This window comes from Brachyhypopomus gauderio, chromosome 16, assembly GCF_052324685.1.
Source record: "Brachyhypopomus gauderio isolate BG-103 chromosome 16, BGAUD_0.2, whole genome shotgun sequence".
In the NCBI taxonomy this organism is placed as follows: domain Eukaryota; kingdom Metazoa; phylum Chordata; class Actinopteri; order Gymnotiformes; family Hypopomidae; genus Brachyhypopomus; species Brachyhypopomus gauderio.
Genome location: NC_135226.1, coordinates 15,240,187 through 15,261,927, shown reverse-complemented (window position 1 = coordinate 15,261,927; position 21,741 = coordinate 15,240,187). Strand labels below are relative to the sequence as shown.

The 21,741-nt window shown below is 47.1% G+C and overlaps 1 protein-coding gene across 6 annotated transcripts; it reads left to right on the top strand.

Moving 5' to 3' along the window:
• The first annotated feature begins 5,019 nt into the window (after window positions 1-5,019).
• Window positions 5,020-20,184, top strand: LOC143478080 (protein moonraker-like). Of its 6 annotated transcripts, none has more exons than XM_076977011.1 (17): window positions 5,020-5,491; window positions 5,750-6,043; window positions 6,141-6,384; window positions 6,478-6,587; window positions 6,747-6,809; window positions 7,257-7,478; window positions 7,656-7,851; window positions 7,946-8,130; window positions 8,251-8,384; window positions 8,561-8,719; window positions 9,633-9,704; window positions 9,824-9,911; window positions 10,350-10,451; window positions 10,555-10,630; window positions 10,872-10,992; window positions 17,247-17,468; window positions 18,890-20,184. In XM_076977011.1, the coding sequence occupies exons 1-17, from the start codon at window positions 5,363-5,365 to the stop codon at window positions 19,026-19,028; spliced, it is 2,556 nt and encodes an 851-aa protein (XP_076833126.1). In that variant the 5' UTR covers window positions 5,020-5,362; the 3' UTR covers window positions 19,029-20,184. The 6 variants fall into 6 exon arrangements, 5 of the variants coding, with proteins under 5 accessions (XP_076833126.1, XP_076833125.1, XP_076833124.1 ...); XM_076977010.1 differs by having other exon boundaries at window positions 9,615-9,704; window positions 17,250-17,468; XM_076977009.1 differs by having other exon boundaries at window positions 8,254-8,384; window positions 9,615-9,704; window positions 18,890-20,182.
• The last annotated feature ends 1,557 nt before the right edge of the window (window positions 20,185-21,741 follow it).

Sequence of the window (21,741 nt, the reverse complement as noted above, 5' to 3'; positions counted from 1 at the left end):
ATGATGTATTAAGAAACCCTGTAGCAAGGTTTCTTAAAACAACTGAAAACACCTCCATAAGTATACTTGCAGCCACGGTCCCTAGTTTGTCATTTGCCACAACTGCATATTTCAAACTTTCTTCCTGTTGATTCCATACAATTTTGAATTTTATACAGTGAAATACACTACAGAAAACTGTAGTGTATTTCACTGTATAAAATTCAAAATTGTATTTCTCTGTTAAAAAAAAAAGAAGCTAATTCACACATACATATATGTAGGCTGCAACACATACATTTTTTTATTACAACATAAGTACTTTTTTCTAAGAGTAAATTAATAATGTATAGGGAGGGTCGCAGTGGCCGGGAAACAAAACCCCGCCCAGAACGTGAATAATACATGTCGCGCGGCGGGGCTGCGTTTGTCCTCCAAAGCACGCGCACTTGAGGGACGGGCAGGAGACACAGGACTGTCCCGTACGAAGAACCGAAGAGTGAAACACCTCCGATTATAGCAAAAAAAACAATCTTGGAAGGAAGATATTGCCTTACTCTTGATCTATCCCATCATGAGAGGGGTGAAGTCAGTTGCAGGTGGAGGGACAAACGGGGGTCCGGACAGGAGACCCAGTTACCCGGGGGACCAGTGGATCAAACAGGCGACATCAACCACCAGGATCTGGGTGAAAGTGGCCATGGGCATCGCGTACTTCCTCTGCGTTTCACTCGCGGCCTTCTTCTTGGCCATCTACTACGTGGTCTTCTGGAGTCCAAATAAGCCCGGTTCAAACAGCACCTCGGCACCGACCACTAACGCGTGCTCGGTGGGCTAGACCGGGACCAGGGACGCTGGACACGGCTGCGATGGAGAGACATGTCACGCGCAGGGACTCTGGACGTCCGAGCGGACGCTCGTGCGTGCTTTTCTCTTACTTCCAAATTCGAAACTACCACATATTTATTTCCACGTTTCCTCTGTAAAAAATGACATAGGAAGTTGTAGGTTGCCATATTTTTCGAAGAGCAAAATTTGTTCTGGTCATCGTGTATTGACAGCAGCTTTTGTTCAACTTGTAGCAATAAGACCGACGTCTGCACTCCAGTCTCTGCATCTCGTAGACGTTATTATAACAAGACATGCAAGTATGTTAGACACATATTTCACTCTTCTTATCTTGACTTTAAATGAGTAAACCACTATGCATAATTCTTTTTCGCGTTGCTCTTTTACGCCCAAAGGGGTGTAGTAGCCATTTCTTCTCAAGTCTATAAATAACGTATAAATATATGATGTATAAAGTTTTTATTCTCTATATGATTCACTATATGTTCCTCTATAAGTTATGCATTTCGCTTTCTTTGTCATTCATTCATTACTAATTTAAGCATACTTAAAATCAAATGACTATAGTAAATATGAAATATGTAGTCAATAAACGGCCCATTCATTAATAGGTATGTGACCTTGGGCGTTCACTTATAAACGATAAATATCAAATATTTCTGTAGCACAACCGTAAAACCTTGAAGATCTACATATTTTTTGTGCAACAATGTTCAGTTCGACAGACATTCAATAACAACACAAATGCTCTTGAATCAGTGTATACATATATAATCGACAAATGAGTGTAAAGTGGTTTAATGAGAGAACCGTGGTAATAAGAAATTAGGAGACGTTTGGAGGCAGTGACCCTCTTCATTGGATAACTAAATATACTGAAAGTTGTCGGGGCACATTTATCCTTCATTGTTTTTTTCACTGCTGTAACGTTTCTGTAGCAAAAAGGGCTAAAATTATAACCCGTAGCCAGGTACCCTAATGTAACCTGATAATAATGACACAGAATGTGCTATATTACTAGAAATATGAGGATTACATCGTAATCTCCATCTAAGTGTTTCTTATGTCTGCTGAGCACAATCTCAGCGAATCTGTCAAATGAATTACAGAACAGTAAATAAATAAAATGATGTCTTGACGAAGAATTGAAAGTGTTGCACTGTAAAACGTTATTTCTTGTAACGGAAGGTAGTTTCATCAAATTTGTTAATAGACACCACCAGAGGGCAGTGTTGAGGTTATAAACTCTCTCTCTCTCTCTCTCTCTGCTAACGTTCAACCACTCATCGTCTGTTTCCCAGATTGTTCAGAAATGTGAAAAAAGAAATATTCACTTAAAAATATCTATTTTTAAATGTGTACCACATTTCATCTTGATGATGCGTTTATGCATACATTGTTGTGCCTTCTTGATTTAAATGATTTATATCCGTGCAATATATCATGTCTTAATTAGCTAATGTATGACTTGTAATCATATGTAAGACATATTTTTAAGTCTTACAAAGCCAATTAAAGTGATTCTGTTTGACCACTGCAGAGAATAAACCCAGATTACATGTAGCAACATATTTATAGGCTTATAGTCTCTACACATAAGGTGCTTCTAACAAATTCGGTTGTTCAGATAGTTCAGATAACAGATAGAGATGAATCCATGTCAGAGAAAGATCACTTTATTTTTGACAAAATATTGAGGTGTATTTCTGTCTGTTATTGAACTTACTGGACATCACCAGTACCTCTTATTCTGGATTTAATCCTACACTATAAAGAAATATCAGATTTACACATGCAGCACCTTAAACACGTAACAGATGGATCTACTCTGAGCATGATTGTGTTCGACTATGGCAGAAGAGCTGACAACTGCTGAACGTTCTTTGTAGATCTTTGTAGATCTTTAAGGAGCCCGTTTCCTTTTATTGTGGTCAGAGTAGAAAGCTTCTGTACATCTTCATGTCTAATAATCACTCCTAATCGTTCCACTCACCACTTCTACATCCTCAGGACGTTCCTACATCAGGCCTTTAGCAGCACTGTATCTGTGAACGTGCAGAGGGACCTTTTTTAACGAAAATTGGTAGGAAGTGTGTTTTTTATAGAGAGACCATGTCCTCACCTTTTAGAATCTGTGGATTTGCTTTGGGACGTTTGCAAGGAGCTGGCTGGAAAGAACTGCCTTATAGGCTGTCCTGTTGAGCAACCTGCCTGGAGGCTCTGACAAGGGCACTTTCAGCAGACGTCTCTCCACCTTCTGTTTTGCAGTGTGCTGTTGTGCTTCCCTGCACATCATTCCACTTCTGAATTTGTCCTGACAGGCGGGGTGATCGTTTCACTCCAAGGTTGCGGAACACTTTCAGTGCCCTGATCTCGACGAGGCCCCTGGGGCTTGAGCAATGTTGATCGGTGCACTGGTTCACTGGGAAAAGAGCATCTGCTAAATGCTCTAAATGTATCATGCCACTAATTAGGAATGGAAGACTGGCCGCCCAAGTGTGTAAGAGACGTGATGAGAGGACATGATGAGTTAGGAAGAGCATGTGATGAGTTAGGAATAGCGCTTGATGAGTTATGAAGAGCGTGTGATAAGTTAGGAAGAGCACGTAATGAGTTAGGAAGAGCGCATGATGAGTTAGGAAGAGCGCGTGATGAGTTAGGAAGAGCACGTGATGAGTTAGGAAGAGCACGTGATGAGTTAGGAAGAGCGCGTGATGAGTTAGGAAGAGCACGTAATGAGTTAGGAAGAGTGCATGATGAGTTAGGAAGAGCACGTAATGAGTTAGGAAGAGCACGTGATGAGTTAGGAAGAGTGCATGATGAGTTAGGAAGAGTGAGTGATGAGTTAGGAAGAGCACGTAATGAGTTAGGAAGAACGTGTGATGAGTTAGGAAGAGCACGTGATGAGTTAGGAAGAGCACGTGATGAGTCTACACCAGGGGTGTCCAAACATTTTGCAGCGAGGGCCAGATTTGGTGAGGTGAACATGTGTTGTGGGGGCCATCCACACAGTGGGCCATTGGGTGGGGGGGGGGGGGGGGGGGGGGGGGGGGAGGTGGTCTGCGTGTGATGAGAGAGCGGGGGATGTGGGACTGCAGTGTATACTGCCATCTTCTGGTGAAATATAAAATGCTGTGGTCAACAGAGGCTACGGGCCGGAAAATTTGAGCGCGGGCCGCACTTTGGACACCCCGGTCTACACTTTCACTTTCACTTCACCATCTTGCTGTTTTGGAAATGGAAATAACAAATTGATCATATCACCACGGAAGAAGATTCTGTCCATTGCGCTGGTGGCTGCCTCCTAGCTAAAGACCAAGTGACTTACAGGAGACGTGGTGTGTAAAATAAATGGAGACACACTGCTGAAGGTCTTCTTGCCCTCTGAAAGTGTTCAATGTTGAGCAGACCTGTCCTACACCACAGACCTGTTCACACCCCCCACCACTAGCCAAGGTCAGAGCCATCTCAAACACATCTGACTTCTATTAACGGCACGGTGCTGCCCACTGTCTTCTTCTCTGTTCTCCCTGTGTCCTTTAAAACTCCGCTCATATTCCGCGTGCTCTGTCTCTGTTTCCTGTTCTCCATATGGAATGTGCTCCTCTATAACACAGACTTTCAGAAGTTATTCTTGTTGCCATGGTAATGCACTAATGATGGGACCCATCGATCTCCTGTGCAGGAAAGTGAAAGTGTGTGTGTGTGTGTGTGTGTGTGTGTGTGTGTGTGTGTGTGTGTGTGTGTGTGTGTGTGTGTGCGTGTGTGTGTGTGAGATAAGCGCATCATTTTCTTGAGCACCTCACCATTCATGAGCAGGACAATAAAATTCACTTTGAACTCTTGATCACATAAGAGAGTAAAGTCAATAAATTCTTAAGTGAATATTGACAAGACTTCAGACATAAATGGAAGTTATAGCTACAGCATAGAGCTACACCAGTAAATCTTACTCTCTAAAGTTATGCTGTAGAATATAAAGTATATTAATCTGTAATAAAAAATGTGAATGATATTTATAAAAATACATATTAAGTTACAGGTAAAACGCAGACTAAGCTGTTGTGTTCATTACAACTTGCCTGTCTGCTTTATAGACCATTTTGTACTAAGTTTCATAATGACCGCGAGGTGGCGGTACAGCACCTAACCGAGCCACCCAACACAGTACAGAAGAGTACAGAAGAAGACTTGTTGTCATGGCGCCGTTTTAAAATGTTTTGAACCTTCTCCTGTATGAAAGTTCATTTAAGCTGTTTGGATAGTTAGAAAATTACTGCTTGATATGAAACCCAACGGGCGGGTTAGGGCGCCTGTAAATGGACTTTCAGTCGTCATTTCACTTTCTAAAGCAACTGAATTGGTTTCAGTAGGCAGTTTTCTTCAGTTGGGCACCGTTGAATTGATGTTATTATAATTAGCGAACGTTAGACAGATAAAAGTAGGAAAGTACATGTTTGAAAATGAAGGTCAGAGCTCGGATATAAACGTAGATGCAACTAGAAAGCTAAACTAGTTCGTTAGGTGAGGTTAAATGAACAGTGTGGATGAAGGCAGACTGAAGGGGTTCACAATGACAGCTGGGCTGAGTGACCATCATCCGGACACACGTGTGTGGGTCAGTAAAGACGTTTGTGCTCGGAGCCGAGGCCTTCAAACACAGGTACCTACTGTCTAATAATCAGCCCGTTATGTCGCAGTATTAGTGGCAACTTGCTTTTCATTTGTACTTATTCTGGGTCGCTACATAACTAGCCATGTATGATAAATCTACTGCTATTTTACTATTATTCCTAACACTTGTGAGCTAACAATTCTATGTTCTCTCTCTCTCTCTCTCTCTCTCCCTCTCTCTCTCTCCCTCTCTCTCTCTCACACACACACACACACACACACACACTCATTCACAACTACTACACAGCTTTTGTTTAATCTGGCCATGCCAAGCAGTGTTCACAATCGAGCGAGCAGCGTGGGGCCTCCAGCTCCCATTGTGATTGAGAAGCTGGTGCCTCACAGCTCAAAGCAGGATGAATCCAGGAGCTGTGACAGCTCCTTACGCCTCTCCGTCCTGTCAGAGGAGCGGCTACAGGCAGCGGTGAGACTGGCCAAGCGAGACGTCTACAGGAAACGGCAGGACTCCATAACCAGCCAATTGCGTAGATCAGAGGAGAGGTCTACAAGTCCAGACTGGAACAGCACAGCCAATCATCAGGTATCTGAGTAAAACAAAATCCAGTTTAATTACTGTTATATAGTAATTGTTATATTAATCAATAATTTTAAATTATATTTTGTCTGATCAAATTTAGAGTGGTGTTTCCCCTAAAGGAGAGCAGAGGACAAGGAGCCCAAAGAGGCAGATGAAGTCCTGCTCAGAGGTGCTGGTTTACACTCCTCAGAAGCTCTCGGTGGCCCCTCTGCCTGACCACGGTCGGTCCCCTCCCACCAGGGACCCTGGCCCGAGAGGCGAGCCGCAGCTCAGCAGGGAGATCCACAAGCTCCAGAAACAACTGGCCACGTACATCCAAAGGATCGAGCGGCTGGCTGATAAAGGTACAGCGAGCTTATCACTGGTGTGCCATCCTCACGTTTCCTCGTGTGTGGGGAGGGAGGCTCTCCATGACCGAGTGTGACCGTCTCCCCCAGGGAGAGCACAGGAGGCCACGGTGGAACCGGAGGAGCGGCGGAAGCTGGAGATTCGCCGGCAGGAGCAGACGGCGCGCTCGTCTCGCCTCATCTACGTCCTGCAGCAGCAGGTCAGTGTGGAGTCCTGCACTTTTGCCGACGGTGAAATTGCACGAGTGGTGTGTTCATGTGATTTGTATTGATTGTGCAACTTTGCTTGAAGGTTTACAATTACTTGATATTGAACATGAGTATATGGATCACGTGAATCTGTTTTCATTTATACACAGGTGAAAGAAATTCAAGAGGATTTGGATAAGATGCGATTACAGAGTGTAAGAGACCCCAAGAAGGCAAGTATGATGTATTTAATGCAGTGTGGATGTATGCCCAATAAAATTTGATTACTGCAGATTTTGTGGTACTAAGCGTGGTGTATCTTGCCACACAGTCAGATCGCACAGTCATCTAAAGAGGTCTAAAAAAAATACCCGTAATAAGGGAAGTTTGCTGGGAAAGTACACACCTGCTTCAGAGGCATAAGTTTAGAGTTTACAGTTATAGTGGATTCGTTTTCCCTTACCTAAGGAAAAAAGGCATTGGCTTATTAGATCTCCAGTGGCCAATTAAGGGCTGTGAAAACTCAGAAGAGTAGCATGAGTTCTTCGTCAGACAACAAAAATATACGTCAGTCCCACGTGTGAACGCTGTTGTCTGATACACGGTCTTGTGTGTCCTTAAAAGGATGTTTCTTCTTTAACTTTTAACGTGCAACAGAAACGTTATTTGTGTCCTCCCAGTCAAGGGCGGTGGACAGGTTGGCCGCCGCCCATCGAGGGGCCGTCCGAGCGATGCAGGTGTTCATCAAGCAGCTGTCGGACCCGGCGGAGAGCAGAGTCCCCGCCCAGTGCAGGGAGCTGGGCCAGCTCATCCGCCAGCTCTCCCTGTGCTCCGCCAGGGTGGACGTGGACCAGGGCTCCGCTGTGCCTCACACCGCCCTGGACATCCTGCAGACGTTGGAGGTGATGGCAGGGCCGACCTCGTGTCTTTTAAACCCCTGCGTTGACTGTTTGTAAGACTAAGATATGCTTGCGTGCGAGACTACGTACAATAGGAGTTCTAAATGACCCTTTAAAATAGCACAACCTCAGAGGCTTTTATTTGTGGCTGTGTCAGCTGATTTTACTTTTGTTGTTCAGACCCTGGACTCCATGCTGAGTAAGAAGGAGGGTGTCCAGGGGAACGAGGCTGGACCACGTGGTTCCTCACCCGGCAGAGAAAGGTCTCCCAGGGCCAGAGACCTCAGCAGGTCCTCACCACACGCACCTCGCATTCCCACTGTGAAAGATCCCCGGAAGCCAAGGAAACCCGCACCCTCAAAAAAGACCTTCCCAGGTGAACTGTGATCTAGGTCGTGTCCGATCTGGAGCCCCCAGATACGAATGCAACGATGGGACTTGACGGCCGGGCTTTTGGTCTTTGTGATCAGGCAGGAGAACGGCGGGGCGGCCCCACAGACGACCGCGGCTCTCGGATCAGGAGTGCGGCACGGTGATGGGGGCTGGCGCCCAGGGCCTGGCACACCTGGGGGAGGGAGGGGGAGGGAGGGAGAGCAGGCCAGAGCCACACAGCCACAGTCCAGCCACTGCTGCATCTCGTCCAGCCAGAAGCAAGGTGAGCTCACACGGCTGGGTCTCCTGGATTTCATCTGGTCTTTTGTCCATATTGAACACCAATGAATGAAACAAAAACCTTATGCTTTGAAATCTGAGGCCCATCTCTTAATCCACAAAGCAGGGTGGTCCTGTTCGAGATGTTGGCTTCCAGCAGGCCACTGTCTCATCCAGGCTTCGAGAAGGTCACCTCCCACAGAGAGAGGCCCGGGTGCCCTGGGTCCCCACGTCTCCTCACTCCCCTACTAAACAGCAGTGCGTGTGATCACACACACACACACACACACACACACACACACACACACACACACACACACACACACACACACACACACACACACACACACACACACTTACCCACCCCAATTCTTCCTCTGGTCTCTCCATCTTGCAGCTCAGGGTAGGTTTGTCTGTGTGTGTGTGTTTTGTAGAGCTGTGTCCAGCAGGCCAGAGCCCAGGTGTCTCTTCTCCCCAGCGAAGAGCTCCTCCCAGCCCGTAGGTGGGCAGGTGTCCCAGGCCCGGGGCAGGAGTAGCGCCCAGCAGGAGACGGCTGCGCACAGCAGGACACAAGCCCACCACGAGGCCCTCAGGTCCCACACACCTTCACCCGCTCATGTGACACTGCTTTATTTGAAAGGAAACCTATACAGAGGCTCTCGAGGCACGGCGGTTATTTAGCCTAGCATGGTTTGCAATATAAGACCTGGATTCTTTCACCTTTGAAAAATTACGGCCTCCTCGCCGAATGCCGCTGTCAAAACGTCTTGGTGGAATGATGAAGTGAGAAGTGAACAGTCAGCACAGTGCTGTTGTGTTTGCAATGGATGAAGAAAATGAATGAGCTGAATTATTATTATTATGTGAAAACTAAACACAGCTTGGATTAGGTTGGCGTTTACCATGAATTTGTTTCACACGATCGTTACTTGCACGTGGCCAGGGGCTGCACTCCTGATTCTATTTAGAAATTAGTTCTTGCCATAAATTACTTGTAAACTCCTGCTAAATGGGCTCATTAATTTATTTCACTCTGAGGCAGATCACAGCTGCTCATGCACTAAATCTATATCATGGCAAATGCTCCCGTGCCCTTGTGGGCTTGAAATAATTACAGTAGTAGTTTTTCTACTCATGCATATTGTGAAGGTGAAACGATACCTGAATGTGAAATCCTGAATGGCATCTTTTATTCTGACACCGATACACCAGGACTAGATACAAACGCCAGACCTGGAATCAGCTCTAGATATACGGCTGATAAGACGAGGAGTTCTACCTGTAACTGTGCAGTTACATGTGTTCCCCTGTAGAGGGCAGGACTGTTTACAAAAACAACATGTTGGATTACTCTCCTGGGCCTTAAGCACTGCATTTCGGTGTAACTGTGCCCTGTTGCACTGCCTATATTGTGTTGGAAAGTATTGTGAAAGTATATTGTGTTTGAGTTATTCATAATTCTGAAGTGTGTGTGTGCGCACTTTGCAGACATGCTTGGCTGGATAGGATGACAGAGGACAGACTAAAACAGCTGAATCAGCTCACTCAAGAGGAAACTGAGCGTATTAATAGACTCAGGTAAGGTAGTGACACCGGCCACCCAATCACTCCGTATGTCTGGGATCTGAATTAATCGGTTATGTTTGAAGCTCACACGTCTGCGTGTCTGCGTCTGCGTGTCTGCGTCTGCGTGACAGGACTGAGTTGCTCTCTCCTAGTCAGTGGGCCCAGAGAGCAGAGGAGGCAGCTAGAGAACGACTTCAGCCTCTGCTGGACTCAGCACAGGTAACACCTGCACAATAGCCCGTAAATCCCAATGTTACCTGTGACCCAACAAAGTAATACTGACAGGATTGAGGTGATTTCCATTTAAATATGAGCCTCGTGGGATGCGTTAAGTGTCACCCTGGTGTTTACCGCTGATTTACATTTGCACTAGGGTCAAATCTCGAAGGGGATTCACTTGTATCACAGTTGAGATGTTGGGATTGGTATTGATTTGGTTATATAACGAATTATAGTAACATGCGCGTTTAGGTTTTGGCCAAAACGAAAACTCTCAGGCTAATTTCCGTGCAGGTGGAGGAGAGGGCGCGGCGGGTGGAGGTGGAGCAGGTGGAGGAGAGGGCGCGGCGGGTGGAGGTGGAGCAGGTGGAGGAGAGGGCGCGGCGGGTGGAGGTGGAGCAGGTGGAGGAGAGGGCGCGGCGGGCGGAGGTGGAGCAGGTGGAGGAGAGGGCGCGGCGGGCGGAGGAGGAGCAGTTCCGCGGCAGGCTGCTGCAGGACCCCGTGCTGGAACACATGCTGCAGCGCATGGAGGAGATGGAGGTGGGCCCACCGCTCCACCCTCGCCGGAGCGCTAACTCACGGGCCGCCCGGAACAGCAGAAACCTCAATCCTGTGTTACGTGTTCCTCATTTTCCTTCTTTAGAAAGATCAGGAGGAGGTGCGAAGGCGATTCGCTACGATCTCTTACACAGACTCTTGGCACTGGGAGCAGGTCCCTGGTGAGTACCTAAATGGGGCCGAACCACCACTCAAGTGTTTACGCTCCACTGGACACGACCGGCCCAGGTGTGTGGAGAAGGCCCTGTTTAATTATTACTCTCTCTTCAGTTTGTCAGAAGGTCACAGCTGTTCATGTCTTTACAAACAGTGAAAATTACTACTGTGGCTTTGTAGTGGATTTACTGATATTGCCCAGCAGGTGGCAGCATTGTTGAAGCAGATACTCTCTTGTGGTCTTAGGGGCCCAGAGGAAGAGTGATGGTTCGAGGCCTGCATCTCCACAACCCATCAGGCTGACCAAAGCAGTTGTGAAACCCTCCACCACTGGGGACATCGTTATACAGAAGCCAGTGGAGAGCAGGTGAGTGGGGGGGCACCAGACTCCCTGTACTGAGGTGGGGCTTCTCCTAAAACCATGTGATGCTTTGTCTTCCCCATCCTGACCACTGACGCTGCGGTTTTCTGCTCACTTGCCTCACTGTCGGAGACGTAATATATTTAAAGGAATGATGTGCAGTTGAACAAGTGTGTCCTCCAAATTGAGTTTGGCTGAAGGAAATGAGTTGAAGCATCACTGAACTCCTCATCTCATGCAAACACAATAATTTGATAAAATTAAGTCTAAGAAACACTCAGTAATGTGCCATAAAGAAATTAAGAGACAAATTGAGCAAAAGTGTTTGTGGTAATTTACAGTAATTAATCGTTGCCTGATTTCTTTTCCTCCTGCCTGCAAGGCAGTTCTGGGACTGTTGCGTTTCTTTGCATTGCAATGCTTGTCAGTGGACTCGAACAGCAACCGAGAAGTTCGAACGGATTTCGGAAAGATCCGCTGGCTCTCGCCTGGTCCGCTGTCTGTGCGGAAGACCGGAGACGACCCCATGACCGTCTGTGCAGAGAACGGTAGACTGTCCCGTGACCGTCTGTACGGAGAACGGTGGACTGTCCCGTGGCCGTCTGTGCGGAGGACGGTAGATTGCCCCGTGGCCATCTGTTCGGAGAATGGTAGACTGCCCCATGGCCATCTGTGCGGAGGATGGTAGACTGCCCCGTGGCCGTCTGTGCGGAGGATGGTAGACTGCCCCGTGGCCGTCTGTGCAGAGACCCGCCGTCCGCTGCCACTGCTCTGTCAGTCATCACAGATGATGAAAGGGTGCTGAAAGTGCTGAGAGGCACAGTGGTCAGGGACGTCAGCAAAATTCAATGGACCAGATTCAACAGCTCCATTTTGGAGATTAAAGAACTAAAGATGTCCTGTAAGCGCGACATGGCCTGACTCCCCCCACTCCCACCCCTCACCCGTGCTCCCCAAGTTCTAGTGCTGCTGAAAATGTTCCATAGAAACTTTGGGGCACTGTATCAGAGCTCTTTTGATGACACGGTCTAAACTAGTCCATGCTGACTGGGATTTACAGGGATCACGGATGTCAGCAGGCCTCTCAGACAGAATTGTGTTCTAAAAAGCAAACAGGCCCACTAAGTGCTTTGGGCTTTCCAGAAAACAGCTGTGGAAAGGCACTTCTGACCCCCTAGAAAACAGTGCAGTAGAAACCACTGCACAAGGAAATACTGCTCAGAGTACAGTATATAATGCATTTGTGCTGTTAATAATAGACAATAGAACTTTTTGGATGTTTCTGTACCCTAAAAGGTGTTTTAGTGTAGAACTCTGAGTAGTGCATAAATTTGGATTATTTAGCAGGAGCTCTTCCCTGCTGACTACAGCAAATATGGACTGCTCTGTAGGGTTTCCCCAGGGGCATGAAGAGGTCTCTAATGAGCTTGTAGAGAGCGTTTAAACAAGCTTCCAGGCAGACCGCCGGTTCACACCATATTGGAACGACATGTTCAGGAAAGCCAATCCGCTACTGTCAAGCCTACTGCCTCACGCATCCAGCAGTGGACATGAGCCTGTCACGTTGACCATGTCTCCATCTGGCCTGGGTTTGCACGTCTGGCCTGGGTTTGCACGTCTGGCCTGGGTTTGCACGTCTGGCCTGGGTTTGCACACCCGGCACTTCCAAATGGGCTCCGGCACAAAGGAAAAAAGCCTGACTCAAAAGCGTCATCTTAGTTCCCAGACAAGTTTACTCATAAAGGGATGGGATGAGGAATGTCGAAATCCTCTTGGGGAGATGTTTGAGTCAGGCGCTCTGTCAGCAAACATCTGCAGGCGGCTGGCAGCCAGCCAAGCAGGATTTAGGCCCCTTTCCTAATGTGGAGCCTGTCAGTTTTTTGTTTGTTTGTTTATTTATTCGTTTGAAGCTGCTCCTTGAGTTGCGTTCAACCGAGAAATGGGCCACGTGTACAACAGAAGTGAGCGACTTTCGATTTTACTCATCGAAAATGCTAAACATGAGCCACAATGTCAAGTCGGTGCGATCCAGTGCCCTTCCTTCCCGTTTGGTTAGTCACATACCGGCTACAACACGCACGTTAATCGTGCACAGCAGGCCGGACAGCAGCTGTGGCGCGACGTTCCACGCAGAGCGCACGCTTCCTCGCGCATGTGCGTGTGGAGGAGCGCGAGAACGTTTCATTCGAATCATCGCGCGTGACGGTTAGCCGTGTCCGTTAGCAGCGGTCTGTGGTAAATACCACAAGGTCAACGGCCTTGGCATTTGTGCGGTGGGACAGAGCGGGTCGTTAATAAGGGTTCAAGGGCATTCAAAAATTACAACAAATCATCCATTTAGGTGCCTTTCAACATTAAAGCACACGGCTCAAGTTATTTAGGTGGTTTCTCTGGTTTCGTTCGCCGCACATATCAGATATTTCTCTCGGTAGTGGTTTTAGTTGTGTCCCACTTGCCTAGAGGAGGAATTTTGAGCTAATCAGCATGTTTGGCCTGTAGTGGCTTCTGCACTAATAATAGCATCCGGAATCGATATCACACACTCGAATCAATAACCCAGGGCCTCCACGGGCCTTTATCTGGTGATTATTATGTGTGCTTTGTGCCTCAGCATTATCATTCATTTTCTCACAGGCCTCTGAGAGTCTTGTAAGTCTTTTAATAGCTTCATTTAACTTCTGGTATTGCTGCATTGTAGGTCAGTGTCAAATTTACATTAAAATAGGCTATTGGATCCATGTGGTATACAGAGACGAACCTCATTGGAAATGGGTTATTCACAGGCAGTTGGTAATAAATCATATGACCGCACATTTCATTAAAAGCTGTTGCCTACGAAGGAATTTATAATGTTTAAAAAAAAGGTAATGATAGGCCTGTCACGATAACAAAATTTTCAGAACGATATATTGTCCCAGAAATTATAGCGATAAATGATAATATTATATTTATACTTGATGCGTCGCAAGCGGCGCGAAGGTCCGTGCGCCATAAATGACGTAATCGCAGTGGCTCCGCCCGTGCGCGAGGGTGTCGCGCACTGTCGATTCGCGAGCATTGATCTATATAGATCAAATGTTCGCGAGGTCGTGTACCTCCAGAGTTGCAACCCCCCCCCCCCCCCAACAACTTTGGGCTTTGGGCTAGTTTAAGCCTGGTTTATACTTGACGTGTCGCGAGCGGCGCGAGGGTCTGCGCGGCGAAAATGACAATTGCTGTGGCTCCGCGCGTGCGCAAGGGTCTCGCGCGCTGTCGATTCGCGAGGTCGTGCACCTCTCGAATTTTGTAACTGCGCCTCAGCGCAATGAACAAAGTCATGTTTGCAGGGTTCATGCACCTTTACAAGGTGGAATTAAAGCACTTGTACGTCACTTAAAGGTCCATTTCTATATTTCCCAGCACGATAAACTTAAATAAGTTAAATATTTATACATATACTCGAAATGATTTGAAATAATTCGCTTTTAATCACAATCACATTATTTAATGGTGGTTTATTTTCAAAATGCCCAATCTTAACGTCTTCACGTTCTCTCATGTTTCGTCCTGGAATTACAAGAGGCTCGTATTTGTTAACGTAATAAAAGAGAATTGTTCAGTCAGACAGATATTTGTTGTGAAACGAACAAATTCCAGCACTTTTCAAACCTGAAACACAAAAGCTACATTAAAGTTTGTCAGGTAAATGTTCATTCCCCTGTTTTTGAGGGGTGTTTCTTATACTACCACATATCGTTTCGAACAACACTGCAAAGAAAAGCAAGTATAAACGCTTCCACCGTTCGCAGAGGCCAATTATCAACATCAGCAAAAATGATTGCGGTAAAAAACATTATCGTACGATAAGTCGATAATGTAATTATCGCGACAGGCCTAGGTAATGATTTTTCTGTTACAATATTAAGGGTACCACTAGAGGGCGCAGTGGCGAGTTCTGTGGGTGTGCGTGGGTACAGAGGTGATTACTGCTGTAAATATGGAGAACCAGATATTGGGCCCAGCTGCTGATTAGAGATCACAGCTCATTATGTCTCGTCTAATCTCCCATTCCCTGTGATTACTACAAACATGGTTTAGCCCAGGAACACCTGCAGCTTTTAACCCCCCCCCCCCCCACCCCATCCCACCCACACTGTTCTCATAGGTAACTGAGCAGGTATTCACACGTTCAGCTAACATGTGGCATTGCAAGCATTGTGGTTGTCTTGTTGCTAGCGAATGGTGTTGAGATGGTGCCGACTCCTACTGAGCCAACAAGGCGGAGGGCTGTGATTGGGCCATATGGCTTTTCCGTCTGTTTATTCGGAGACCGTTTGAGGCCAGGACTATGTTGAAGAAGTCTGTAATGAAATTTAATGGATTACTTTTTCCATTATTCCATTATTGTGAACCCTGAACCAGCAATGACCAGTTTATGCTGTTCAGTTTTCTGAAATATTGCATATTGCTTTTCCAAACCATCTCTTAGGAAGTGATAGTTCATGGATCCAGTGAAGGGCACAACAGGACCTGTGGATACATGAGGGTGTATGTTGGTGCAGTGCTGAATGGGTGGTGTGGTTATGGCACTGAGAACAACAGGCAGGAAGGGGTGGAGAGAGGGGGGGGGGGGGGATTATCTCCAGGGAGAGTCAGAGGGAGTGTGTGGTCAGCACTTCTCCGAGAGCGACTAATCTCGATTGACTATGGTTGGTCCAAAGTGCTGAGGGCTCTAGGGTCACATACTCTCTGCTCCTGGCTGTGACCTCTTGGTGTGAGGGCTGCATAACTTCTTCTGTCCTTTCACTTGTGCTTATACCCACCATGCCTTCTCCCCGCCGCCTAGAGACAGGCCTGCAGCCGCTGAAACTCAAAACTGCCCAATGTGTTTTGCAGCCTGTGTTTTGTGGTTGAACAAGCATGCATATTTGTTGTCCACATCATCCATCCCCAGCCCCCCCCCCCCATGGAGCTCTTTGCTGCCTGGTCTGGGAGTCCGGCCTGTGGTTCGACCCACCCACCCTCCCACTCTTGCATATATATCCACAGTAGCAAGCAGGAGTTCTGCTGGAGCAGATGACGCTTCCGCTTGGCTGAGTCTCATGTGGGGCTGCTGGCTGCTTCTGGGCTCTCGACCGCTGTACTGCTTTTGGGACTGTGGGGGAGGCAAAGATATTTTCAGTTGCCAGCTGTGTGGTGTCAGAGGATTTAAGGTCAGGTGTGTTGGGCTTTGCCAAGGGGTGCGTGCGTGCGTCTGTGTGTATGTGGATGGGAGAGAATGAATCCTGGGTAGTGAAGTTTTTTGTTGGTGAAGAGTATTTAACATGGCATTCGTCTGAAACTTTGTCTGCCTTGAGTAATTTCAGGTCCCTCATGGGTAGCTGCCTTGTTTCAGATTTCTGTTCAGTCTTTTGTCTTGTTTCCAAGAGAAAGGTCACTCAGCCTGCTTAGAAGTCCAAAGTGACCAGAACTGCATTAATATTCAAGGCACTTTTCTTCAGTGCTTTGTGAAATTAAACACACGTCCGTTAAACAAGCGGAGTTAATCTTCTACCAGTATGAAATTCATAACCCCTGGAATATTTAAGACCTCTTTTTTTTTGGCTTTGACACGACCTTCAATGCTAAAGTCTTTTCGAATGAATGCCTTTAGGTGGATGTCAGCAGGATGTGTTAGTTTAGCTGGAGAGTGCTGCCCCCCCAGGTTATGTTCCTTTACAGATTAAATGTTCCTTCTGTAGAGCATGTTGTGATGAAGGTTTGGCACGTTCAGACCCGGCGCCTCAGCGGACGGCCTTCTCTGGGTAGGGGGACCGGTCAGTGTAATGCCCCCTGATGCTCCCAAACCACACCCCTGCTCCTGGCTGTGCATATGGCCCGAGGAGAGTGCATCCACTTCTGTGTGGCAGCTTTGGGCCCAGAGGGAGCCATGTGGCATCACCGCCCTGCTGGAGACCTGGCCTGTGTCCCCACTCCCTCCTATTGATGGGTGGAGCAGGTGGAGCTGGAACACTCCAGCCAAACTCACTACTCACCATTGCTCTTAGAGAGGTGGTGGTGGTGGTGACCTGTTGGTATTTTACTTTCATCCTATCATTTGTTTTGGCTGTCTCTAGGAGAGCAAATGGATGAGTTGACTACAAGCAGTTACAAGGGGGTTGAGCTCGTGGTACCAACTGTGTTCATTTTCACTCTTAACCTTGACTATAAAGGTTGAACATTGCTGGGATGATTCAGATGTGCGGCGATTGCTAACCAGCTGCTCGTGTGTCCGTCTCTAGCAGGGCATCGGAGAGCAGCTCCCCGCTGTACGAGGAGGCGTCTGCCCCCGTCCGCAGCCGTCCGCCCCCCAGCCAAGCGGGCCCGGTGGGAGGGGTCCGGCTGAGCGTGCCCCCCAGCGTACTGAAGAGCATCCAGGAGTACAGGGAAGCCCATGGCTCCTACCTGCGCCTGGTGTCTCACCAGCGCGTGGGCAGCTTCGACCCCTGGGCTGTTGCCGAAAGGTGAGATCCCGACGTGTCCAGCCAGCTCTGGCCGAAGCCCGTTTCGCCACTTCTTGTAAGAAAAGGAAAGAGTAGTGTATTCGTAAGACGCACACTGAAGAGGTTGGCCTTTTGAAATAGCTAATTTTGTGCAATTGATTTCTTGTATAATCCTTTGTGTGCCGGAATGTGCCGGAGCTGAAATCACATATCGGGACATGGCAGCACGGCTTGGCCACTGCCAGCACGGCCAAAGTGAGCACTGCAGATTACTCACAGCATCCATTTTTATTCCTGTGGTGACACATGCAGTAGGAGCTTCCTTTGTTTACAGCCCAGAGGCTGTAGTGCTCCTCAAACACGGTGCTATTTTACATGTTAACATTAGCTCCAGTACGGCCGGCAGGGTCCAGACCGCTGGCTCTGTGCCCTCTCTAGCACATTCCAGGCATCATTAGCACATTAACAGAACTTTTACGTCTATGTAAGTCTATGCACAGTGTCTTTGAATTAGGATGCTGCTGGGAGCCCTTGAGCTAGATTAAGGTTAAACACGCCGTCCAGGGCATGGGGGGTGGAGGAGGGGTGGGGTGGAGGGTGGAGGTGAGGTGGGGTGGAGGGGGGTTAGTGCTCATTGAAATCTGCTCCAAGGGTTCCCAAAGGACAGCTGAGGACTTTCTCCTCTGTTCCTATTGACTGTGTGTGCTGGAGCAATATCTGCAGTGGACAAGACTTGCAAATCAGTGTGGAAAAAAAAGGCACAGGTTAAGAGGGGTCTCAGTTTCAACGTGGAGAGATTTTCATCTTTCTCCACTTTGGTGAAGAGAAGTAGAGAGAATTCTTTTAAAACCTAACACACTAAGATGTTTGAAAAGATCTTAAATGGCATTTGGTGGTGGAATGACTTATTGTTCTTGAAGGATGTGAAAAGGATGGATGTGAAAACACGAGTTTGTTGAATCGACGTAGAGGCACTCGTCCAACTCCCTGTGCAGTCTGGGTAATGCGGCTTACCGGGACACCGAAGGCCCTTTGGCAGTTCTGCCTGAGGGCTGGATCAAGAGCAGCCGTGAAATGCAATGAAACGAGGATATCGGCTACTCGACCTGCCTCTCCCACACAGGGTGGGGTTGGTGCAGGGAGGAGGGGCTATGGGACATGAGGGACTTGTCAAAATTCCGGCTTGTGGCTTATTCGATCATCTCTAACTGGGCAAATGAGAAACACTGGGTAAAGTGCTTGAATGCCCCATGGGTGTTTGGCAACAGAAGCAAGCTGGTGTTTATGGTGCGCTCTCTCAACCCCCCCCTCGCTCTCTCTCTCTCTCTCTCTCTCTCTCACCCCCCCCCCCCCCTCTCTCTCTCTCTCTCGCTCTCTCTCTCTCTCTCTCTCTCACCCCCCCCCCCCCCCCCCCCCCCTCTCTCTCTCTCTCTCTCTCTCAGTCTGGCTGAAGAGCTGATGACTGAGGCCTTGTCTGATGTGGCAGCAGAGTTCCAGGATGTTTGTGAGCAGTACGCCGAGGCCATCTTCACCTCCGAGTTCCTCCAACCTGTCCAGTCCCCTCCCCCAGCTGTGTCCTAGCAGTGCCACAGATAGGACTTCATCGTGGGGGTCTGCTGTTGTCCCCCTTTGTCCCAAAAATACCACTCTGTATACATTGTTAAACATTTTAATGCACTTTTGTATGTTTGTACTTTTTTTTTTTTACTGGGAGTGTGTTCTTTAAAGAGAGTACAAGAGAAGCATTAAGACTTTTACATTTATTTTACAGTTAGTCAGTGTTTGAGTTTCTTTTGCATGTTTGATCATGGTGTCTTTCCACACATGAAAGCTTTCAACATGGATTTGATGCAAAGCCTAATTGCCACTGGCAGCCCATCCCACTTCTTACACACCATGTGGACCTGCACAGGAACATAATTAACCCACTGCACAATTCCCACATTACACAGGGCTATAGCCTTCTACTATCTCTTCCACATACAGCTTGGACTATTTTGTTTTTACTTGCTTGAGTTCATGGCCGTGCTCAAGGACTTTAGACCAGTATGTTTTTATTGCTGTTGCAGGGTGAATTGCCAAAGCAAAAACATCCCCATGGCATCTAGATGTTTGCAGTTTTGTGTGATAAAGGTATGATGATTAAGCTGTGTGTGTGTGTGTGTGTGTGTGTGTGTGTGTGTGTGTATAATGTGTATAACGGCCACTGAACTAATTCAATTCATGCCTTGGTGCTTGAAGGGCGATCAGGGAAGGGATGTGCCCAGCCGATGGCCTGGAGCTAACGGGCTTGTGACATGCAAACACACACTGAGAGCAATTAGACATCACAGGATCTGATGTGGGCATGTGTGTGTGTGTGCGTGTGCGTGTACGTGTACATGTGTGTGTGTGTGTGTGTGTACGTGTGTGTGCATCCAGGTCCCCTGTGAATGCTTTTATGTTAAGCTTCCTGCCTTGGTGTCGTATCAATAGTCTAGTTATTCTCAAAGGCTTGTTCGATTAATAGTTAATTACAAACTTTTAGAGCTATTGGTACTTTATTATTATTTATACATTGAAATAATACCCTATGTTGTATAATGGTAATAAACCCTTTTTCCTTTTACCAGTGTGGCTGATGGGTTTAGTCTCATTATGTCTGATATAAATATCTTTAATCTGAAAGAGGGAGGCCAAGCATGTATATTTTTAAATCCCTTCCCCGGAGTGGCATATAGCTCCCAGTGACAAGGATGAAACTGCTTCTAGAGGGGGGAAAAAGTTTAATTAATTAGTTTTTTCCCCCTTGCATCAAACTGGTGAAATCAATGTTATCCATCTTGCTGTCTCACCTGCCCCCAGGAGGTGTTTCTCTGGGGCTGTTCTTATAACAGTCCTGGTGCACTGACTCCAGCAAGAAACGCTTTGTCACTGGGCTTCCTGACTGGTTCAAATAGACCCACTCTGCTAAAGAGTGTGGTAACGTAGCAGGGCCTGTGTGCACGGATTGCAAAAGAACCGAGCCTCTGGACCGTGCTGCCATATGTACTCATGTAGCAGGACTCGTGCAGGGAATTAATTTGGAAATTGCTGATGTGACGCGTGCAGACTTTGTTCTGGGTGTGTGGGGGGTGTGTGGGGGGGTGGGTGAATGGAGAGAGAGAGAGAGAGAGAGACTGCAGCAGTTTATCTGCAGGTGCTTCTACAAAGTGGGTGTATTATCCTGCATGAAACGAAATGCTGCAGATTGTTGTGACTGTGTGAAAAATGTTGGGCTTAAGCATAATTATTTCTCGTTAACTCCACCTCAGTGGCACCACCATCATTCTTCACTCTGTCCAGCCTGTTGGGTTTTGCAACATACAGGCTCACAGATATGTGCAATAGTGGTTGCATTATATTTGATGTTGCGTGGACCGTCTCTACGATGTGATTTCTAGACACTTAATCTTGCCTTTTCATCGTATGACCTCTCAGCTACTGTTACACAATATTTTTTGTCATTTCTTATTTAAAATGAACTAACACACAGAGCCTGTCAAATGTCTTTGTTCAATTATGTTTAGCCATTTTCATATTTCGAATGCTACAAGGCTGTATTTTGGTCACACTGATGCATGACAAGACGAGTAAACACGGATGGTGTCTGAAGCACTTTCCACCATTTAAATACAAGCAGTTGCATTAACGCTGTTCCAGCGTAGACCAATCCCTCCGGCTCTAATAAAGGCAGAATGCAATTAGCAGTGGTTAAGAATCAGGCTTCAGTTTGCAGTGTTCTTCTGTGGAGGCTTTCGGCCGCTAGCTCGGTTTCCTCCATTCAAATTGGGCCATAAACAGATTTCTGCTCGAACAATTTGATCTTCACTTTTACTTTCGAAGAGGGCAGTTTTGGTCTATTTCAGGAAGATTACATTCAATTAGACTGAATGGGGCTGGAAGATGGTGGCACCTTGTGATGTCCAGGTCTGACAGCAAGAAGAGGCGATTACAACAGATGTGGCACAAGGACCACAGATAGACAAAACACCAACACAGATCCACAATGTGGAACATCTTGGATAAGCACAAACATAAAAAAGTGCACATACTTCTCATTAACCAATATATCAAGATTTTTTTTGCTTAAAGGCATCTTAAAGGTTCAGCCATAGTTTCAGATGGAGTGAGTGAAGCCGGGGTGGTTTGGTGGTGTGAATGTGAAGTGTAGTAGGTGTAGCTTAACAGCCCAGACATGCACAGCTGAGTCTGTGTCTGACATCTCCCTGATTTCTTGTATTGCTGTGACTAAAGTGCTTGGTGCAGCTGTGTT

Bases quoted from the DNA above. Each gene is read 5' to 3' on its own strand.
- LOC143478080 (XM_076977008.1), top strand. From the start codon at position 5,363: ATGAACAGTGTGGATGAAGGCAGACTGAAGGGGTTCACAATGACAGCT. The intron at 9,705-9,823 runs GTAAGGTAGTGA...TCTGCGTGACAG, and splicing joins GAGCGTATTAATAGACTCAG to GACTGAGTTGCTCTCTCCTA. The intron at 10,452-10,554 runs GTGGGCCCACCG...TTCCTTCTTTAG, and splicing joins AGCGCATGGAGGAGATGGAG to AAAGATCAGGAGGAGGTGCG.